Source organism: Pezoporus wallicus, unplaced genomic scaffold, assembly GCF_028554395.1.
Source record: "Pezoporus wallicus isolate ANWC-B61680 ecotype Strahan unplaced genomic scaffold, APGP_CSIRO_Pwel_v1 contig_4161, whole genome shotgun sequence".
Taxonomy (NCBI): Eukaryota; Metazoa; Chordata; class Aves; order Psittaciformes; family Psittacidae; genus Pezoporus; species Pezoporus wallicus.
The window spans coordinates 1031605-1055085 of record NW_026639584.1 but is presented as its reverse complement, the minus strand read 5'-3'; the positions used below and the strand labels follow the sequence as shown (position 1 = coordinate 1055085).

Here is a 23481-nt window from a genome sequence, read left to right as displayed (position 1 = left end):
TGCTCAGCATAGCAAATCCAAAAGGTCAGATGGAAAACCAGAACTATTATTCCACTTCTTTTTCACTGATTTTCATCGCTGTGCCGCTACTGGTATAAAGAAAAAAAATCCCTGTGGCCAAAAATTTGTGACGAATACTGTGTTTTCACGTCGTGTGAAGCAATCTGATGCAAACTTTATTTAGATCAAAAGTGACATGATCTGATTAAATGGAAAGGAAAAAGACCCCAAAACCTTAAACTCAAGCATCTATACAGTGAGTATGGGCAGGAGGTTTTATCCACAGTTCATGTGGGTGATCCTGTGCTGGGAACTGTACAAATGCCTGCAGAACAGTTGGTACCCTCCAATTCTTCATGCTTCACACAGTGTGCATGGGCAGTTTCGTGTGGATGTGATGCATTCACTTGCAAGAACACTGCGCTATATTTTTTGTTTGCTCCTTCACAATGGACTTTTCAAGCCTATATTCTGATTTTGAAGATACGGAAGTATAGTGTGGTTAAAAACACTGTTTTGTTGTAGAAGATAGCTGTAGAAAAATCACGGGAGTTCTGTGCTTGTAGATTGCCCCTTTCTGGAGGTACAGCTCAGTGGAGCGTGAGTTTGGGGAACTACAAACTTACTTTCCATGGCAAGGGGGGTTGGAACTAGATGATCTTGAGGTCCTTTCCAACCCTAACTATTCTATGATTCTCTAACCTAAAAGAAATATTAGTATAATCATAAGTGAGATTTGAGGGCTCAGTGAGTTCCAGAGATCAGATAAAACCGCATCACTGAGAAGATTTTGACTGAATATGCAGGTTCCCCTGGTCACACGTCTGCTTTCCAGGGTTTTTATGTTACATGCATGTCTTCTGAAGATGTGTAGCAAGTCTTAATTCTTTCACTCTGATTCTGCTGCTATCAAAGGTACTAGGTGCAAGATAGCATAATTTATCTTACTATTGCCTTCTGTTTGCATACCCTGTAACTAGTGCTTGAGGTTAAAGGTGGGATTCAGTATTGCGCCCAGCACACTTCCCACTAAGCAGTCAGCAACATTACCCAAAATCTGCAGTCTGAGCTATGAACATGTTACATCTGCCTGTCTCCGAGTGAAAAAAGTCATGGAAGAAAACAATCAGGAAAGATCCTGAAGCATATTTTAACCTACACATCTCAGATACCAGTAGCCCAAAGTACTCTGTATCCTCTTTGTTAATTCCTAGCGAATGCTGGGTCTGCTTTAAGAGGTGCTTTAGCTGTGCCCTAGCCTGGATGATGGCATCATGGATGTATGTATTACCCAGCATTAAATGTAGAAGTGTTTGTGGAAGACGTGAACACACACCTTTATGTTTCCTGATTTCATCCTTTCGTTATACTTCCAGTGATGTACTGGAGAAAAAAATAGATGTTGTAAGCAAATGATCATGCAGTTTCCTATATTCATGTGCTGGGCACACATGGGGAATTCATGAAGGCAGAACCGACACACGTGTGTGCTTGGGTGTGCTGTTCTAGCCCTGTTGTTTCCTAATTTCTGTATTTCTTTAAAGATTTCAAGGTACACATATGTGCAAATAATGATCTTTATGTAAAAGAAGTGGCTGTGTGAGTAGGAGAAAATACCCTTTCCTTCACTGTGGTTTGATGGTTTCAGTTTGTTCCAAGCAAAAGACAGGAATCTGCTATATTTTAGTCTGTTACTGTGAAATGGAGTCCAAAGGCACAGGTAGGTACCGAATGCATTAGCAGGTAGACTTGGGTGTAAAAGTGTTTGCTGCCTCTTCTGAAGGCTGCTGAAAGCTGCTATGTGTTAGTGTGAGATGAGGGTGACTTTCTTTTCTGTCTGTACTGAATTGTGCTGAGAAACATGTATAAGAAAGCTGTGATAATGAGCAGTACAGTAGAGAGAGGTGATTTATGATACCTGTTTCTGACAGCTATAGTGCTGAGATTCCCAGGGTATCTGATCACTGCATTAGCATGCTGACAGCTCAGCATTTAGGACATTATGGTAATTTATCCTGCATGTGCTGTCACCTGCACTGTCAGAGTTTCTTTTTAATGATGGTATAACTATTTTGTTTGTTTGTACTGCATTCTTTTCATTTGGCTAATGTCTTCTCATTAGATTGCACCTAGTAAATGAGAGTAATTAAGTGTTTCCTATAGCTCAGATGCAATGATTAAGTTGCAGAGTTGGTGCTGATTATGTTTTGTCATTTATCTCTATTAATCTGAGAATAATCCAGATGATAAACACATGTAATTTTTTAGGTAATGTTCAATAGATGAAATTTATAGCTTCTCAATGGAGCCAATCAGTAAGTATGTATTTATATATGAATAGTAAGTTATTGTACTTGTATTTCTGTTAACTAAACATAGGATTATCTGTGCAAGGAAAAAGAAAAGAGCATTTACTGAACATAGAGGTTTTCCCCTTTTTAAAATTCATTTTTGTACAGGAAGCTGCTGTTCATAATTCACAGTTAAGTGACTGCTCCTTTTTATTCTGCTTTCACAAATAACTACAGAGAATACCGTGGTGATATCTTTGAGGATTTTTCCTGCAGTTGTCTGTATTTGTTACTATTAGTTCTAGAATACAAATCTCATCTCTAGTAGCAAAGTGCAGTTTTCTTATAAACACTTCCAGATTACTCTGTTTAAAAAGTAAAAAATTATAGTACTGCATCAAGTTAAGCACCCCACAACCATTTGTAAATCTTTATTCAACTTGCAAGCTGCAAAAAGAGGCAGAAAAAAAGCTCAAGATTTTTTTCTTCAACATAGGAAGTTGCAATACTAAAATGTTGCTACAAATAGTAATGGCAACACTGAATTTCAGGAGCACTCTGTGTTGTTTGATCACGATCCTTTGTTTTCCTGGTTCTGTAAACTTTCTGTGACATTCCCCTGTTTTTACTCAACATGTAACGTTAGGAGAGCAGACAGCAGAGCCCCATGATTGTTTGGGGGTTATGCAAGAAAATTCTAACTGGTTTCAAATTTAGCAAGTTTTGTGTGTCACCAGTTAATAAATGTCTTTAAAATGTAGAACTTGCAGTTATAATAGATGCTGAAGCGAAGATCCCAGCTAGCTGGAGATTTGTGTTAAATATAGTGATTTATAGATAAATGAGCTGAACAGTCTTTTAACGTCTATGTACTGCAGTGTATTACTGCCTAATACAGGAATGTTGTCTGTACTGTGCCTGTGTCCATGTGGTATCTGAAACTCTCTTCTGTTCTGACAAGTGTCATTTAATAATCTGGAGCTGCAAGCAGTAGCCCTTTGTTGCATGCTTCATTTCGTTTTGTACTTTAAAGTAGAATTACCAGCCATACAGTGACATTTTGTTTGGGAAAAGATCCTCTGATCTGGGCAAGTGTTTCCTCAGTGTTTTACAGGGAAATCATTACTGGCCTGTTCCAGCGATGTATCTCCCCAGATAATGTTGTGCAGTGTTTCATTCTGGTAACTTAAGCTCAGGGACCCCCACCCCAAATGGCATTTGGGCTGTTTGGGTCTCCTTATTGCAGTCTGTGGTGCAGCCTGGCCATTGCAAGCCCACTTCAGACCTGACCACATTTGCTGTTGTGGAGCTAAATCTGAAAGAGTTGTTTTCTGTCCAGAATTACTCAATAAAATGAAGACTGATCAATAAAATCACCTAGATTTGTCATTTGTCCCTGTTCTCATGTGCTGCCACCCTTCACCCGTTGAAGAGAGGGAGATGGTATGTTTGGAGCTATAGGGGGGAGTTAGGCTTGGAAAGTTATGATGAGATTGAGTATGGCTGGAAACATAGCTGAAAGTGTGCTGGGGCATGAGAGCCCAGGGACCTGATGTGGACAGTCCAGCGTTAGTCCATAAATTGTAAGCGTTATTTTCAGTCTGTGCACATTCGTTGGACTTGCTCAGATTTTCACACTGTTTTCTAGATGAGCACATAATTACTTAAGGATTCTAGTTTAAGTTTTTAATATATAAAATCATATTATTATACAACTCAGTAAATTGCTAGCTTGAAATATATGTTAATTGGATCAAATTGTTGTTCATTAACAATTACTAACTTCCTATGAACGTAAGTTTTAGGGAATCAGCATTCTTTCTGGAAAAGCAAATAGCCCGTTCTGTTTATGTGGGTCAGGTCTAGAGTAGCTGCTTAAAATCCCCCATACTGAATTCTGTTATCTTTTCTCTTGGGTGGCTGAGGAGAACGGTTGAAGCAGCCAGTGATGGCTGCTGGGCTTTCATTTCTTTGTGACTGGTAAATGAAACACATGCAGCCTCACCAAACTACATGACTAATGACAACCTCCAGTGGCTCCTGCAATCAAAGATTAATTTGCTTTATCAAGTTTAAAGAATAGTAGGCGATAAATCATGTCAAAAAGAAATAATCAGTGGCAGGCTGATGTTCTTCTGCACAGTGGAGGACAGGTGCAATAGAGGATTCATCTGCCATAGACTGTTAATTTTGTTCTCACGCTGGTGTGTTAATTCTTGTTTAGTTGATTTTTAAGTCAAACAGGATGCATTGTCAAACAACATTTTTGTCTAAAATGTATAGTGTTGGTGTTTAGCTCTAAAATTAAATACTTGTTTAGAGTCTATCACTTGACACCAAAATATTTAACTTAATCCCTTTAGATAAATTTCATTCATATCCGTTTGTTGTCTTGGAGCACAGTTTAATGTGGACAGGAATAAAAATGTGTTGTACATATCTAGTGCAGACATAATATATTTCTTTTCCTTCATGTTGATTCCTGTTTAGTTACATGTCTCTTATTCTGTCTGTGGGAGAGATATAATGTAAGTCCTAGCATTTGTATTGGGTGTTGGCCTCTTAAGTGGAAAACTGATGGTGCTGGGCACTTAAGGCCTGACCCGCCTGGGACTTTGTGCCATCTCCTCATGCCACAGTTAACAGCACAACAGAGGAAGTGCTCATCATGTTGCAGGACAAAGTTCTAGATGGTTCTCAAGTGGTTCAGAGACAGCATTTCTATTGCATTTGTAATTACCGACTATAATCATGCCAATAAAACCTGCATTTAAAAAAAAAAAAAGGCAAGATTAAGTGACCATTAAGTGTGTAAGGCTATCTATTGTGTGTCATTATAGTATTGCATTGCATAGTATGGCACTGACTCTGACCTGCATTTAATGGTGAACTGTGCTGTACACAAAGCAAGGACTGCAGCTGTTTGTTTATCATGGAAGATACAGATACCTTCTGCTAAGTTAACGTTCGAGCTGCACAGTTGTTGACAATTTTTAGTCCATTATTAGCTCAGTTAAAGCATGGCCCTGTCACATACTGGCCAAACATGTTTTTCCATGTTTAAAAGAATTTTAGTGCTGGAATGACGCAGATTGTGTAAACTCCCGTAATGCATAGAAGTGATGTGATAGCCTAGTAATAATATGTGAGCCCTCTAGTGGCATTCTCCATGTTGGAAGTTAAGAACTAATTGTGTGCCAGAGCGTAGAGCAGTGCACATGTTCAGACAGGAGGTGGAACGGCAGAGCAGAACTACCCTCCTGTGCAAGGCATCGTAAGGAAGAGACCTTTGGAGACAGCAGCAAAAGGTTCCTGTGCAGCTCTCAGGGCAGTGGAGATACTTGCAGTGAATCTTTAATACTGATAGAGTTGCATTTTGCAAGAGAAAAACTGTAAAACTTCTAACCAGCTCCAGTATTGGGTCTTGCGTATACAGTAAATGGGCTTATTAGGACCCATCTGTCCCAATTTGATCATATTTAGATTGAAAGATGTGACACCATGCAGATATTAAAAGTTACATTGCATACAAATTAAAGGTTTTTAAAAATTTAAAAAGCTTCTTGTGAAATGAAAGAAAAGAGTTTGCACAAAGTACATTTTAAGCAAGCCATTAGCATTTTATTGTAGCTTCTGGGTGTATGTAGGCTACAGGCCATACTGTTAAATGTGGTTTCATTACCGTGTCAGAGTTAACTACCTGCCTTCCTTCCCTGACACTGAATTTGTATGCCATTAGTTTGTTGATTGTAAAGACTGAATAGTAAGAGGGCAAGTAGTACGACGGGTTATGTGTCATGTTGTATTAAGAGGTCTGTCTTTTCACTAGCTTGGGCACTGGCACTCAGAATACTGACTGCTGCTGATTTCGTTAGTCCTGCTCACAGTGCTGGAAAATTTAAAGCTGAGGAGTCTTGAAAGTACAGCTATGCAAAAACAGACCTCCCTTGCTTTTTATTTCATTTTAGTAGTAGTAATACAGCAATGATGCAGGAATAGTGCTTCAGTTCCTTTGTGCCGTTCTGACGATGGCTAGAAAGCTGAAAATACAGGTTTCATCCAGTAGAATGATTGCATCTTGCTACTTGTGAATCCAACTTAAAAGCAGGGGGAAGAAAGCACACTTATCTGTGTGCATCTTCAATTACTAAAAAATCCATATTGGCTTTTTTTCTGGCTCTCTTAATTTTTAATACGAAGTTTTAACACATAAAGTAGTGATTCAGACAGATCTCAGCAAAAACTTGAAACAGATTTAAATCTGAGTTAACATTAGTGATTTAAATTTAAAATTCATAATGGCTAAAACAAAACTACCTTAAAAGTAAGTATTATAAGAAAATGTAATTTTCTCATACAAAATGTGTTTGACCGAATCAGTGCTGAGCAGAGGGGAAGGATCACCTTCCTTAGCCCGCTGGGAATGCTCTGACTAATGCAGCCCAGCCCACTGTTTGTCTTTCTGCTGTGAGGGCACAGTGCTGGCTCATGTCTGGTGTGGTTCATTTAAAAGACATTCCAATGTTAAGGTAAGAAATGCGTATAAAGCAATCTTAAATTACATTGTGATGCTGATGGGAAGGAGAAGAGAGTACTTAAAAAGCACAGTCCTCTCAGCTGCAATCACACATATTATGAGGCATCAGCTATAACAGTATGGAGTATGGCATGATACTGCTGTTCATTTCCACCACTCCATCTTTTCTTACTCTGGGGTTTAGAGCGCAATGCAAACCTGAATTGGAGCTCATCAGGCTGGAATTGAGATAATTATAGTTATGCCTGTTCTACTGTGATGTTACTCATCCATAAGTCAAGTCTTGGCTCATTTTTAATATAATGGTGGCTCTGGGAATAGATTTTGGGGGTGAGGTGAGAAGAGTCTGTGTTTGTGTATTTGGGGTCAAACAAGAAAAATAGCCCCTTCTCAATTTTAATTTATAGTTCTGGAACTAAAATGGCAGAATTAAGACATTTCATAAATTTCTTTCAACAGTCCTTAGGAATATAACCCATCATAGCAGCACTTTCACCCTGGAAAAAATCTCTAGCTGTCTTCAAGTTGATAACAGATGAGAGAAGATAGGTAATAAATAATAGTATGGAAACTCTTCTTGTTTGAACATATTTTGCCAAAAGCACTGAATATGAAGTTGGGTGAGAAAAGGGAGAAACATTTTCTGAGTATTACTGACATACTTTATGATGACTTAGTGGAACACCTTACGGCCAACTGTCTCCTTTATTCACAGATGTTCTAAAGCTGCCAGAGCTCCGTTTCTTTCATACAGCAAAGAACTAATTTATTGTTAATTGTTGAATGTTATAATATCTAGAGTTGCCACAGGAGCAATGTGCCTTCCTTAGCTTGTGTATAATGTGTTCAAACAATGGGAGACTCTGGTAGTCTTAGTATTTAAAGCAAAATGACTTGTTTTTTTATGTGGAGTGCTTGAACTAGGAATGAGTTTTGTTCTTTCCGCTTATGAAAACATGTATTTCAGCTAAAACAAAACTGCAGATGAACATTTTCTTGAGTGTCTGCTTTAGGTCTGTGTCAAGACTTCCATCAGTATCAGTGTCACAGTTCAGAGTACCAGCATGTGATTTTCGTATCTAATTGGATAAGTAAAAAGCAGAGCATCTAGTTCATCTTCATGCATCCGAGCAGTGAAGGAGCAATGATAGAGCTGTCTCACCCAGACAAGGCAAGGGCTGGGGTAGTGGTGACTGTTATCTTGCATATAACCATTTTCCATATCCTGAAATCAGATTTGCAGAACAGACAGCATTTGGGCTGTACTTCATGTTTCACATGTTTCACACATCCTCCCCAAATTTATTTTATCAGACTATTCAGAGCTCTTTCTTGCTTTTGTGTGCTTATGGAGTAATCCAGAACGGTTAGTAATGTCGTCCTGATAGAGATCTGTTTAGCATACAGGAATATATTTTTAAAGTGCTCTTCTCAGACTGAACTGCACTTTTGTTAAACATCATAGGAAGGCAAATGGTGGCTGTCTTCTGCCATTTGCCATTCTTCTGAAACAAGGAGGAAAAACACCCAGCAGTATTTCAGTGATCTGTTCCACACAGGTTTCATCTGTATCTTCTTTGTTGGAAGAGTCGGTAGTTGGCATCAATTTGGATCAAAAGAACTGCAGTTAGGAAGGCCATGAGGAAGGTTCCATATTATTTCTCCAGAGCATTCTCACTACTGACGAGTTGTTTCTTGAGGCATGTAGCTCTATTGAGAAAGAAGTCTTCTGGGAGCACAAGTTTTATTTCTGAAACAGGGTTTTTGTATCAATTTAAGTATTAAATGATTTGTATAGATATCATCTACACAACAGTGTGGCTTATCTCAAGATACATAGAAACTTTTGGGTGTAAGTGGATATGAAATCATATTATTTTAGATTTGTAAGACTGCACGCGGGAGCTAATAGTTTATGTAGCATTAGTGTAATGGACCTTCTCTGAATGAGCTCTTTAACAGCACAAGTACCTTCTAGTTTATGCATTTTCTTTAATAACCAATTTCATTCTAATCTGATGAATAACATTTAGAATATTTATATTTTTATGTAGTCACCTAAATGTATGTGCTACTGGAGCAAAAGAATTAGGTTTGCAGTATCCCTTAAGATAAGTGTGAGTCAGCAGCTGACAGTACACCTTAGTGGATTGCTTTGCTTCTGAAGTGTGTGGGATTCTGTGGCTGTAGAGATTAGTGGTGCCTGACAGTGTTCTGTTATCTATCATGTTTGCATAGATCTGATTATCTCATTTGCTTAAGAGGTCAGCAAAGCAAACCAAAATATTGCAGTAGATATTATTAAAGACCATCACTATCAGTCATACTGTAAAAAGATGACACTGCATGAAGGGCTGCGTCCAGAGTGTAGGTGTTGCGGCCACGCTTTTGAGTCGTGCAGGATCCCAGACGTGTGTGTATGACATCAGGCTGTCACAGGTGATGCCTGTTAGGTCATCCTGTGCTGCTTCTTTACCTTCTAACATGAACCACTGTGTTCTTTGGTGCTTTCACTCTAGTGTGACTAAGTCAAATGGTGGATGAGATTGCCTTGTTGTGTTTTGTTCTGTATTTTCCTCTTAACTTGAATGACAGTCTGGGGTTCTCCAGCCAGAGCCACGACAGTCCAGGCTGTATGTTTTTCTGTGCACAACTTCAGTGTCACCCTATTTATTCCTAGAAGGCTTTAACATCAGAGGCTGAAGTCTGAAACATCCCACGTGTTACTGACAGTAATTATTGATCAAGGCTCTTGACCAGTTTTGATTGATCAGTTTCATTAGTTTTGTAAGCTTTTCAGTAAATACTTATGTATCTATAATTCTGTTCCCTGCTGGTGGTCTCTTTCTGTTACCTGTGCACTATATTCGTGTTCGGAATTCCTTAACTTACAGTATGCTCTGCCATACTACCTTTGGCTACATACATCACTGGCTACCTTTACAGTTGTTTATTTTCAACTAAGTTTGGTATTGACCTCTTTCTTTTCCAGATGCACCTCTTGGATTCTTCCTGTGTTCATAGGCCAGACCATGTGGCTCCTTCCTCTAAGCTCCTGCTTGATTTCAGTGTCCTGTGGTTTAGCTTAAATTCTTGGGTGAAATTAGGAGTGATTGAATTTTCAGTGTCCAGATATCAATGGTTTGGGTTTTTTTTAAATTTATATATGTCTGTAACTCCTCTCGAACAAAACCACTGTTTCTAGGACTCTTGTTAAATCCTCTCTTCTCTCTTTGCAGTGCTTTCTAGGCATCCTGTTAGGCAAAGGACACTCTCCTGGCACGGACACACCAGGTTCCATTCACTCATGATTCTCTACCATCTTAAAATTGCACCTATTTTTCATCCCCACAAGTAGACTAACCTGAGTTAGGAAACTGTGGGTTTGGTTTGGCTTTGTTGTGCTGGCCACTTGGTTTGTTAAACCGCCTTTTTGTCTGCTGTAGATTAAAATGTCTTTGTCTTGATATTTTAAGTGCTGATGACATGTGCAAAATACCAGAAAACACATTAACAAAGTAAATCTTTGGTTTCCATAGGGAAAGGTGGCCCTACGATGAAGGGAGTAGAAGAGTGTCTGAGAACTATTTGCCATCTCGTTTTGCATCAAGCAATGCTCAGTCAGACTGAAAGATCTGCCCCACAGCATCTCCATTCAGAATGAGTGATAGTGATGGTGGCGTGCTTGGTGAGGAATTGGGGATCACACAGCGTCTGCGCTAACATGTCAGGGGTTGTTATTCTTCAATTGAATAGCAATATTTTAAATCTTTTATTAGGAGGAAGTTAAGGTTTCTTTTCATGCTCAATTAAAGAACTGCCATTTTGGAACAACAACAGTGAGAAAAAGTTGTGTGAGCAAAGCAAAACCAAAGCCACAGATGCTATAAAAATAACTGCGAGCAGAGGAAATCAGTATCAGAACTACATGTCTTAAATTGAGATGCGTGATGATATAGAGACAATTAGAATGTAATGCTTAGTTTAATGATTTATGAGACAATCAAATTGTAAGGAACAAATGTATGAAGATGGTTGAGCACATCAGCCTAAAAATAATGCAGTAGAAAAGGAAAAGACAATGCATCTCAGCATTCTCTGCAGATAAGCTGGGATTGCTGGGCCAGCCATCAAGAAAATATATTTCAGAGCAGTTTAATCAGTTTAATAGATATGTATAGATTTAAAGCATTTCTTGGCGAGATATGATGAAATAAGACTGCAGGGGTTTTGTTGTTGTTTTAAATCTCTATTAACCAAAAAACGCTTTCCCAAAGCTCTGATACTTAGTTTAATTAAAAATACAAATCCTGGTTTTCTTGTATGTGATGGAGAATTATTGTTTTACATAGCAATAATACATTGCAGTTATTACTGAAAACCTTCTGTAACATTGAGAATCAGGAGTAAATCAGTGTTATCATGCAATAATTGAAAAATTGGTGATCACTTTTTTTTTCCTGAAGCTTAAAGGGCACACTTAAAAATAGGTTTTATTTAAAAAATACTTTTTATCTGAACCACTGAGGCCAAATTTTTATTGAGTCTTCTGCTTAATTATGTAAATCTGCAGGAAAGCCTTAAAAAGTTACCCTTTGTTTAGTGTCTTATGTAGCCCCTGTGTCATACTCGGCTGTTTAATAAAGGGTCAGGTTTTATTTATGTGGTTAAACATAACATAAATACAGACATTTCACATGATGTACCATGTAAATGTAAGCCTTTGTAGTTACAAGTTTTTGTAGCTGGAGAATTGTTTTAAAAGGCATGTAATTTATTAGCTATCAGTAGCTGCTTTATTGCCTTGCCGCGCTGCAGTAATAAATAAAAGAAAGTGAGCTGATTTTACAAATGGCACACAAGGTGCACATTTTGTGAAAAAAAGTCTTTTTTTAAAGAATTGGCATTAAATCCTTTTTTTGTGATGACAAAGAGGCTAAGAGTGCAAACTGTATTTTCTGTTTATCGAAAACAGAGTCTCTTTTTCTCGAGGGCATTTTTTCCTATGATCATCAAGGGATTTCAAAAGCAATAAAGTGTGGAATCATTGTTCGACTTGAACAGTATTAAAACTTAGGTTTTAATTTCAGTGAAGTAATAAGATTTGAACCTGTCTCACATTACAGCACTGTAAGGCATTTAGCAATTGTATTTTAAAGGAGGTTTTTAAAATGCAGCTCACTTGAAAGCTAACTGTCTGTCTAGTAATTAATAGTTTCTCTTCAGCAGAGGCTGTTGTGAATCATCCTAAGAAATCTCAGTTTTGTTAATAACAAATTATGATAATTGTAAGGATGTTACTTCCTAATTAGTTTAAACCTACAATCTTTTTTGCCCTTTTCCGAGATTGATTTTCAAATGAAGACAAAAAAGAAAAGTAGCGACTGAGGGTTTCAGCATGATTTTCACCTTAGAATTAAAATGAAATTACCCACATTTATCTGTAAATTTCAAGAAACTTTATCCCTTGGTTAGGAGCATATGTCACGTTCCCACTCAGAAGTGGTGAAGTATTTAATCTGTAACATATCTGATCTCATTAATTCCAGAACTGTGTTTTGAAGATAATTCTGCAGAGCACGTCTCCTTTCGGTACCGACATGGCGAACTCCGGGATGCTGGAACTTGGTGTGCATGGTTTGCACAGATATTCTCCGGGTTCAAAGTGTAAATATTTCTTCAGGCTGGTTGATAAAATGTTGGCTGATGATGAGAGGATAGCAATCCCTGTTCCTTGTAGCTGGAAATGAGCGTGGATGGTTTTGGAGGAGGGAGGAGGGACAGTTTATACACAGGTGCATGTTCAAAGCAGCCATCAGTGTTTAACATTGGAGTGGTGAGCTATGACCTTCCGTGATGATTTTGAACGGTAACTGCCTCCATTAGCCATAAGGTTTGTTTCTTTATTTTAGTAGATGGCCTAGACTGTAAATATTAGAGGATCTAAAATAAATCAACATATTATCCTAAGGATACAAAACGTAAGAGCTATTTGTGGTTAGGAACCTTTGACAGATAGTTTGGATGAGGCAGATGATTGCCCGCCTCTCGTATCTGGCTCCCATTGCTGTGCCTGCAGGCAGTTTAGTGTTATAGTTGTATATTGATGTCAGGGTTACTACTGAGTGGCTAGCAATGACAGATGTCTATAATTACAGGCAATGCTTCCAGTATTTCAGAAGAGCCAGCCTATGTTGAACAATTATCTTATTTCTGGCTTGCCAAAGAGGGTTGTTCAAATTGCTAGTATTAGCTGTGGTAGCTGTAACACCTCTCCTTATGCCGTGGGATAAATGTGCAAAAGCACTCTTCCGTAAAACCTCTGTACAAATCCTTAAAATACAGGATCATGCTCAATTTCCTATGCTTAAGGCTTGGTCCTGAGCAATGCAGCACACCTGCAGCAGTGTCAGTACGATGAAATAGTTTGGGATATAGAAATTTTAGGAGTAGAATAAGTAGCTGTGATCTTTATTAGTTGTTTTTAAGTGCCAAAGTAATGGTGATGCTTTAGCATTGAGGTTTATTGCATATAAGCATGCCGAGTGGGCCACTCATCTAGATACAACTGAGGAATTAATAAAATTAAGTTGGACACTTTTAATAGTTACAGGGGCAAGCAAGAGTGGTGATTACTGCTGCTGAAGTACCTATAATACTTTATGTTGTGGAGTTTTCTGCCTGACAGAAATAATGCTCTTGTAATCACTATAATATTGGTTCCTTTCAGTCATTAGAGAATTTTAAAGCAGCATTTTGGCTTCTTCTTAAGCAAGTACCTGACCGTATATATTGGCTTGAATCTCTGCAGTGCAGTGTATAGCTCTGATGGAAAGTGCAGCCCAGAACTGTGCTTCAGAAAGGAAAAATCTTCAGGATGATGTTCAAAAAGTAGTAGCTTTTAATAGTATTTCTCAGTTTTCACTATAATATTTGTACTCTAAGCCCTGGAGGGAAACAAAAGAGTGGAATTAAAAATCTCTAACGGTGCTTTACGAAAATGGAAGTCTAAACAAGACTTTTAAAGCTAAGGACCTTTTTAACAATTGGCTACCTGAAAAGCTAGCAGATAAACTGCTTCTTTTTTCTTTCTCATTTTTTGTGTCAGGGAATACTTCTTGTGCTGTACCAGCAATAACAGCAGGTGGTTCCTAGTAGGTCTCTTGTAGTAAGTTGACCAGAATTGTAAATGTTTCTTTCAAGATTTTCAGAAAACAGGAATTAAGAAAGGAAGAAATGTATAAATAAGTAAATAAAAGCTGAGAGAGAAATTGTTGAAAAAGAGATCAATTTCCGTGCAAGAAAAGGTTTCTTGCTGGCAATGCATGGGCACTTTCTGGAGTAGGAGGAGGGGAGTTAGTCACTCCCCCATCCCAGACTCCTGTGAATTCTCTTGATGTGTTAAGAGATCAGGGAAAGGATTGGGAAGAGGGTCTGGAAAAGAGCCTTTGTGGGAACTGTTAGTACCTCTGCCTGCCTCAACTGGTGATGACAGAATATTTCAGCAGACTAGGAGGGAAATAACATCCATAGCAATGAGTGAGCCACGCAGCAGATTTACCCTTCCCCCTGCTACATAGCACACATTGGTTCTAATAACAAGACCCTAATTTTTAAATGTCATCTTATAGTAGGTCTCTTCTTTCAAGTGAGGATAACTTTATGTAATATTTTAATTAAGTGTGGTTTATAGGTAAGCCAGTATATAATTTATATAAGAAATATTATACACTGGTTATCGTTTATATACTTGGTTCCTCTGGTTGCTTGCAAACACATGTAGCAGTGAATGAGAGAGCAGCCTACTTTTTCTGTACCACAAAGCCCAACTTTATCTTCAGAGGTCCTGTCTGAAACCAGGGCAGTTTCTTATGGCCTATCTTGGAGGTTTTTTCATTTGGGGAGCTAACTATGAAATGACAGATTAGCCCATTCGTGCTTCAGACTCAAGAGTTAAGGGTGTTTTGAGATCTTACCTCTTTAAGTCAGCTGGTCAGGTGTGGAGCTGACAGAGGTTTTCCTCTGTTAAGGAGAGGATAGAAAAGCCAAGGCTTGTTAAGCCCTTAGTTTGGTCAGGAGGTAAAGGTGAATGATCCAGCGCTCTGATACACTGAGTGGGCGATTAAGCTCAGATATCCAGGCTTTGTCTGTGGGATTTGGAAGCCAGATTTCTGCTGTGTTGTAATGGAGCTTTGAAGTGCTGAAAATCAAAGATACCCGAGTGCAGTTTGAAAAGCAGTGGAAATTACTGACTGTGTTGTGACACTCGACACCAAGAAAGAAACTCCTGCATACTGTGGAGTTTCAGTGGGTGATGTACCTGTCAGAGAGGTGGGACAGCACTGTCGGGAATGTCTTGTGGTCGCATGGCATTGCGTGAATTTCCAGGCAGACGTGAGGAAGGAGATGCTCCCTTTTGCCTGCCCGTGTGTTCCAGCCCTAGTCCACATCTGTCTGGAGTAAAGTCTGGTTAAGGTCTGGTTTCACCCTCAGTGTTCATGACAAAAGACTTTAATGTTGTAGTGATTGTTGTCTGCAGCAAGGCCTGGAGAGCTTCAAGGAAGTTATAATGTCTTAAGCATTTACACTGTGCCTATGGGGAATAACTTTACTGTAATTTTCTGAAGATTCATTATCCAAAATCTTAATTCATTATAATAGCCGTTATGAAACATATAGAAACCCCCATTTTCTTGTGTTTTCTTATTTGCACAGTGTGAGAGATTCATTGCTCTGTTTTAATTTGTTTCATGGGGTGCGTTGGAGTACATTCCATACAGTGCTGTTATTGAATTTCTGTGACTGTCATTATATAGCCATACAACCTTTAGGAACTCATATTCTGAGCTTCCCAGTTCTGTAATCTGCTTCACATTTAAGAATTGACATAATTAGCTTCTTCAGAGTTATAATGAGAGTACCAAAAAGAGAAGACCTCAAAAGATAAAGCAAAGTTAGGCATATCTAGGGCCGAAGAGTAGAGAAGACAGGGAAACAGTGTTTTGGTGTGATTGCTGAATTGTTTCTCCATTTTCTCGGACTGTATGTACATACAAGTGCTTTGCTTTATGAAACATTGCTTCCACAATTTTATTTTCTCATCCTTTTGAAATGCAGCAGGTACAGTTCAAGTAATTGGGAAGTATACAATTATGTAGTTTGAACCACTGATAAATCTGCTATAGATCATAAAAACACTGCCTGGCAGGAGAGCTCGTGAAGCTGCTGTCTTCCTCCAGTGTCCTGATTCCACCCAGGCAGTTTTGCTGGTCTCTTCACTGTCATGGCCAGGTTGTCAAGGCCAGGTTGGATGGGGCATGGGGCAACCTGCTCTAGTGGAAGGTGTCCCTGCCCATTGCAGGGGGCTGGGACTGGATGAGCTTTAAGGTCCCTTCCAACCCAAACCAGTCTGGGATTCTGTGACCATTGCTGTCACCTTTGAATGCAGCATTGCACTTGGGTGTTGGTTGTGATGGTGGGATCAGCTCCGACTTGCTGTAAGGACCTCGAGTATGTGCTTGTACCTGTGAAGCTCATCCAGTATTGTAGTCTGTTGTTATCACTTCTGTGGATTTTTCACTTACGCTTCTGACTGTTGTAAGAATGAGATACTGATGGTGGGATATTTTACTGTTAAACTTGCATTTCTGGCCATATCATGGCGTGATTGCATAGTGCTGTGTGTTGATGCAGGTTTTGTGCAGCAGTTGTAAATCCTGCAGTTGTAAGGATTTGGGAATGGTTGTGTAAAGGTTTTCCGCAAGTCTTCAACGGGCTGTTCCCTACTGAAAGCTAATTATGCTGCTCCTATTTGAAATGTCTAAAGGGAAGTGAAAATGAAAGCCAGACTTTTTTCTTGCTGGAAGAAGGCAGGGGAGGTCTCCAAGGAGGGGACAACCCAGTGGATGTGGGGTTCTGCAGCCTCCCAGAGCTGCCTTCACCTTCACGGCTTTACCCATGGCGATGGGAACTAAGCTGAAGGTGAGATCATTCCACGTGTGAATCCGCATCCTTTTATGCCCCCTTCCAGCAGTGTTTTTCTCTGCCTTTTGAATATGTAGCACAGTCTTTGCTGTTGAAGTGTGTTTTATTATTATACGTCCAAAATGCTTTATCATTAATTTTTTATAGTGCTTAAAAGTCTAAGGGCGCTTCACTGTTGTGATTAGGGGTTGGTTGGTCTTCTATATTTACATGCTAAGAGCGTGCATTGGTTTTGAAAATGATTTTGAAGAAGGTGTTTAAAATATCACATTTATTTTCGCTTACAATTTGTCACATTAGGGAACGGGTAGTAGTTTTTATTACAAGCACTGTATTCATGCTGACTCGAAATGACCCTGTCACACGTGAAAACAAATCAGATTGTTGCTGTTAATGAGCTTTTCAATTTACTATTCAGTGGATCAGATAAGTGGATTTAAGAGGTAATGATCCTGTTTAGCACTCAAGCTTGGCTGTCAGATCCTAGTAGTTGTGGGAAATCCCCAGGGACAAAAGCGTTGACACAGTTCTTGATGGGATAATGGGAATCAAAGCTAATGGATGATAAAAGGAGTAGTAAGAGTTACAAGGATAATTGTGGATTAAAGCACTACTCTTTGTCAACACTGACTGCTGGTTTAGTATTTTATTTGTTAAACTCTGATGTGGGGAGAGCCTAGTTTGACAACAGAGCACAATGCCACCAGGATCAGGCTGGCTTGCTGGTTTCCGTGGCAGAAAGGAAAGCTCTTAACAGGGATGTGAGCTTGCTTCTACGGTTACATTGCTCCCTCTCTTTTTCACTCTTCCTAATATCAAATACGGAAATTCTTAAACTTTGCTAAAATTGCAGCTGCCATAGGTTTCAGAAGATGCTATTTTTGTATTTGAATATTCTTATTTAATTTATTAATTATATATGGAATATATACTTGAATGCATATTTGCATTACTGCAAATAACTTCACATTTACAGTGTCAACTGACTATTTCGCAACGTTTGGAGGATTATATATTACAAACTTTTTAGTATCTTGATTATCCTTTCAATGACTTGTTTGAATTGCAGCTAATTTTGCCACAATAAATACAATTATAAAAGGGTAAATTAGCTCACAAGTCACCCTTACCCTTGGTGCAGGTTCTGGTTAGAGCTGCAAGTTTATTTACTCAAGCCTTATTATGCTCAGATTTAAAACTAAAGTCTCTGGGCTATGAAAATACAGTTTTATTCTGTATTATTATTGTTTATTATTATCATCATCATTATTATTATTATTGTTGTTATTTATTGACTTCCTCAGAAACCTGGGTTTGGTTTTTAAGCACAGTCATGGGATTCCATCGCTGGCAGGAAGGAAGTTGGCCTAAGAAAGGTTAGGTACAGTAACAGAAGTATTGCGTGAGCTAAATCAAGTTCATTGCTATTTGTGTGCCATATGAAACGTCAGCGAGCAGAATTGACAGCTAGATGGCACCAGGCTTTCACCGCTGGGTAGCTGAGCCTGCATGTGCTCTGCTTGGTGCTCTCATTCCAGACCTTCGTGATACCTGGCTTGATCACATCATATGGAAGAATTACCTATAAGCGTAATATTTGGGTTGGTGTCACGAAAGGTTAAAATGACTGAAATGAAATGTACTGACTGGCTGATCTGCATTTAGCCTGCTCGTAAGCAAACAGCAGTGTTACGTGAGATCAGGGTGAAGCGAGTTGGCAGAGGATTGCAATGAAAAGTTGCAAAACATGTCTCCCTTCTGTTTCTGAAGTCGATTGAACCCAAGTGAATGTTTTCACCCAGGCTAAATGCCAGGCTACTAAAACTACCAGAAACATTTAATAAGATCACACAGTAAGGAAAAAACTATACTTGGTGTGCCTTGCATTTGTTATGGAATCTGATAGGTGAGGTGGTGGGTGAACTTAGGTGGTAGTATATGTCTGGGATCTGAAATAAAGGGGAGACATGTACAACTGCAGGTTACTTGGCTGTCAAAACCTTTGTTCTTCCTTCACGATAACGAAACTGGATGTCCAAAGAGTACCTAATTTACAAGATTTTGTGACTAGCAGTTCAAGAACTTACACGTGCAAGCTAAAGAACAGCTCTGAATCGCATCCCACTGAGGACAGAGACCAACAGAAGAATGTTTTCTCCATCCCTGTGCATTTATTGTTTTTGGTAATAGAGGCTGTGTTGTTCTGTGAACAACAGAGTGGGTTTAATGCAGGAAATTTACATCTCCTTTGTGGGAAGAAATGTATGCAAGGTCAAGTAAAAGCCTGTCAATCCCAAATTCACAGAACACCATTGAAGACTGAAAAATCCATCTCTTCCAAATGCTTCAGCTAGGCTGGATGGACAGGCATATGTGCCTGTTCTTTTCTCTTTCAAAAACAGTATGGGGAATGTTTTAGAATAACTGAAAATGCTGGTACGTGTAAATGTCTATAATATGCTACTGTTGAAATGTTTATTTCCAGGTGTATGCCCGAATGTCAGAAGTCTTAGGAATCACAGACGACAACCATGTTCTGGAAACATTTATGACAAAAGTGTGAGTTTGTGCTTGGGTTCTCTTCTGTATGTATTTTGTCTTGTCTTTAATACTTACATAAAATCCCGAGTTTTATTTTGTTACATTTGCTCTTTGCTAGAAAAATGGTTTCCATTAAATTTAAAATATTTAAAGTAAGGGATAACCATTTTCGGAAGCAGCCATATCTTATTTTCTGAAGGTACTGCATGTCCCAGAATAAACATTCGCAGCTGGGTATATCCTCCACAGTGCCTGCATCCTTTCTTGAATGGCTTATGGGAGAATAGAGCTAAGATTTCAGACTCTGGTTCAGTGGCAGCCTGGCCTAAGCAGTCCTCATCCCTCCCCACCCCTCATTCCTGCACCATCAGATGTCAGTGGAATTGCCTGTAAAGCTTCATGGTAATTTGCATGTTTGCATCAGGGAACTGACCAAGTTAAACTGATCTCTTTTTTGTTGTTTTGGGGAGGGAGGCTCTTTTGGGTTGCTTTTTGGCAAGATCTGGCAAATTGTGCTCTCAAAAATACAGATTCAGGGAGGAGGATTTTAGAGCCTCATGCTTACCAGCTGTTTTCTCATCTGGGGCATTTAGCAGAGTAAGAGGTGTTTTAATCTGACAGATAAGTGTTGCAATACTTTCTCTTTAAGAATAATCTGAGAAAATTACTCTGGAGAAGGTACCTTTTTCTCATGCCTCTGCTGCAGCCACTCTCCTTGCATGCCAGCAAAACTACCAGGATCTTGTCTTTTATTACTTATGTCCTTCATGAGATTTGCTAGTTTCTCCTGACTCAAAAAGAGTTTCATCTAAAATCAGTTTTGCTCTTGAAGCAAAACAAAATGGGCCCTCTGAAAAATTGTGAATATCCACTAAAAAAATCTAGGAGTCCCCAGGAGACAATGAGTTCTGTGTGTGCCTGGAGAAAGAGAAGCAAGTACCTTACCTCTTTATTCTGCAGTGGGGAAGATGCTGCATCATGTCATTTACTTCACATCCTCTAAATCTGACTTACAAGACCTTTAAATACTTTCAGTAAGTAGACTTTGACCTGCTAGAGAAACATCTCTGCTGGTGTTGCAAGGTTAGTTGTGTCCTGTTTGGACAGGATTAAACATGACTTATCTTTTGCTACCATGACTACCAACCTTGAGAAATAGTAGCAATTAGGACAGGGTCATTTTCTAATACACTTAACTTTTCTGTGGAAAACCAGGCATAAATGCTTTGCTTCCTCGAAACCAGAAGCCGAGTGTTGTTACATCTTGCCTTAGGATAACAATAGTACCCGTCAAACCTTGATATTTATCTGGAGTATGCTTTGAAGACAGGTAAATGGAGGGTGATGAATGGAAAAATATTGATGGGTGCTTATTGTACAGTTTCTGGAAGCAGTCCATGTCATGTTATTAGACAGCTAAGCTTCATTTTATTGTTTCAAACTACAATGAAACTTGGAACAACTGAGGAAAGAAGGGGGAAAGGGGACTCTTGTTTGGAGACCAGATGCATCAGTTTGCTTCTCTTTTTCTGCCTGTTTCTGCTACTGAGAGGAAATCTCTGTTGCCTTTGTTAATTGAGGAAATACCATAGCATTAACAAGTTGTATAAGTGCTATATGTGTTTAGATTGGATAGGGATGTATTTGCACAAGTAGTGTAAGTTGAGTAAAAAAACAGGGTTTTAATGTTTCGTGGAAGATTTTAAAAGAAAACAAAGTACATAAAAAGCAAAACTCCACTGCTTTTTAGGTTGCACACTCTACATTTTTGTTTTCTCTTTCCCCATAGCTTACTGTATTTTCCTAAAAGCATGAATTGTTCATTGATAGATCAGTTTAATTTTACAGAATGGGTGTTACAGCTTGAAATGGACAACTCAGTAGCTTTAAGAGTTAGCTGTGAAACTGCTCTATCAACACATTCATAATTGTGTGTCCGCTTTGCTAGCGTGCCAGTTGGCAAATCTGAGTGTGAAACCGTAACATACTGATACATAATCCAAAAGCTACAGTCTGATGGGGCAATCCAGTCTGGCAGCATTTCTGGTGCTCTGTTACTGAGAATAAGCTGCACATTCGTAACAGCAGTGGGCAGGATATGTGACTGAGAGACCATTCCCCTTTTTCTCTTGTGGATGTAGTCAGCATTTTTAACCACACTGTTATTTTAGAAAGCCACCAGTTTAGTGTTCTGTCTTACCCCACAGATCCATTCCTTTCCTTAAGTAGCTGAAATTTGTTTTCAAAGGCACACACTATCCCTCTGTTTGCATGGAATTCTCTGTCCTTGGTGCTCCTGCTTCCTCACCAAACAGCCACATTACATGTTCTTACACCTCTTGGCCTACTGGGAGGGGACCAAGGCACAGACTCTTAAGTCAAGGAGTAAGGCATTGTACCCAAAACCAGTAGGAGTCTTCTCTCTCCTTCCACTGATCATTTCCTTTGCGATAGCTGTCTAGGTGTCTTGATCCTTCCACGTATAGGTAAGAGGCAAGGAGTAGACTGGAGCAGTTTTAGTTCCATCTGCTTCTTGAGCTTGTTCTGGGCATTTGGCTGAAAGTGTTTTCTGTTTATTTTGGCTACAGGCACCTTTTCTTCACTTACCCTTCGTGAGCCTCTTCTTGTTTCTTTCAATTATTGTCAGATTCCTGTGGAAGGGATTTATTGTGAGGGGTGGACTTACAAAATATTTGCCCAAATATTTAATATTTTTGGCTGTGATAAAATAAATGAAACATGAATAAAAGGTGCACATTCAGACATTGCTGTTGGATGCTTTTTGCCCTCCTTCCCCCTTTTGTTTTACCACCGTTATGATTTCACTATGGTGGATGCACGTATACCTTCATTATAATAAGAGAGATTTTTCCATGTGATAGTGTTAAAGTAATACATAAGTATAAAAACTCTTGATGTTTTTTGAACATTCATACTGATATAACTCCATGGATCATAGCATAGTAAAACTTGGCACTTTTTTTCATGACAGAATGTGTATTTTTGTAGCTATTCACCTTTGTCCAGCTCTAATGAAAAGTATAGATCCAATCACTGTCACTGAGCCACAGAGGGCTTTCACTGTAAATGATGATAATCTACAAGAAATAATTAAAACATGACTGTACAAAGCCAACAAATGGCTAAGTTCAGTATTACTGAAAGTTAAGTACCACATAAGGAAGAGATTTTATACGTCTTTGTAGGCGATTTGGATGCCCGTTTTTCTCGCACGGTAGTGGGAATTGGCTAGCACACACCTTAAGCAACTTTGGAAGTTTTGTTGTAAGTGTATAATTTTTCTAGATTATTTTTATAATGCAAATCCATTTATAATATCCTTAGCTTGAGACCAAAGCTGTTCCTGAATGTGCATGGTTCCAGCTTTCCAATTCATGTTGTCCTTATACAAGCTTAAAAGGTTTTCACTCTCTGCTTCAATTATTTAAAAACCAAACCAAACCAAACCAAACTTGCTGATTTACAGCAGTCATTATCTCTTCTGGCTGGTAGCAACTTAGCTTTTGCAATTGCTTCTTTGTCATCTTACCGAGTCTCCTGTGTGTGAGGTACCGTAACCTATGCGTGTGCAGGAAGTATGATGTTCCTGGGGTTCCTCAGCTTGGTTCTGATAACAAACCTGCCCATTGCATTTCAGAGAAGGGATTCAAGATCTTGAAAGAGAATGGGTGAATTCTTTGGGTGCTTACAAATGGCCTATAAGCAATGTTTGAGCACCTTGGCATGCAGTGATAAATGAAGGTACCCACCATCCCTGTGGCCAAGTGGATTTTCTCTCTTTGTACAGTACATACTCACCCTTCAGCACTTCCTATTCTGTGCTGACTATGCTTTGCTTTTGCTTTCCTACCTTGCTTTCCTACCTTGCCTCCCTGATTCTGTCTCCTCCTCTAAAATTTTCTTTTTTAAATTGCACTGCAAGTTTTAAAGTTCTCCCTTTTAAGCTGGGGATTCCACTCCATGTACGGGAAGTACTCCAGTATATTCCAGGATACTCCAGAAGTATCATTTCCCATCCACTACTGCCGTAAGAACTGCTGTGTCTTGTATGAAGGCTGCATGAGACTTTGCTGTGCACCATGCAGAGCTTTTCAGAGCAGTGTGGTA

The 23481-nt window shown here is 39.1% G+C and overlaps 1 protein-coding gene across 3 annotated transcripts in view; it reads left to right on the top strand.

Moving 5' to 3' along the window:
- RANBP17 (RAN binding protein 17) overlaps positions 1-23481 on the top strand; it is a 152894-nt gene that overhangs the window by 60412 nt on the left and 69001 nt on the right. For all 3 annotated transcript variants that reach the window (XR_008972889.1, XM_057415157.1, XM_057415158.1), the window contains one exon: positions 19298-19371. Coding sequence is in view for 2 of the 3 variants with exons in the window: in XM_057415157.1 (XP_057271140.1) it covers positions 19298-19371 (74 nt within the window). In the remaining variant the exon portion in view is untranslated. The remainder of the gene's footprint in view (positions 1-19297; positions 19372-23481) is intronic.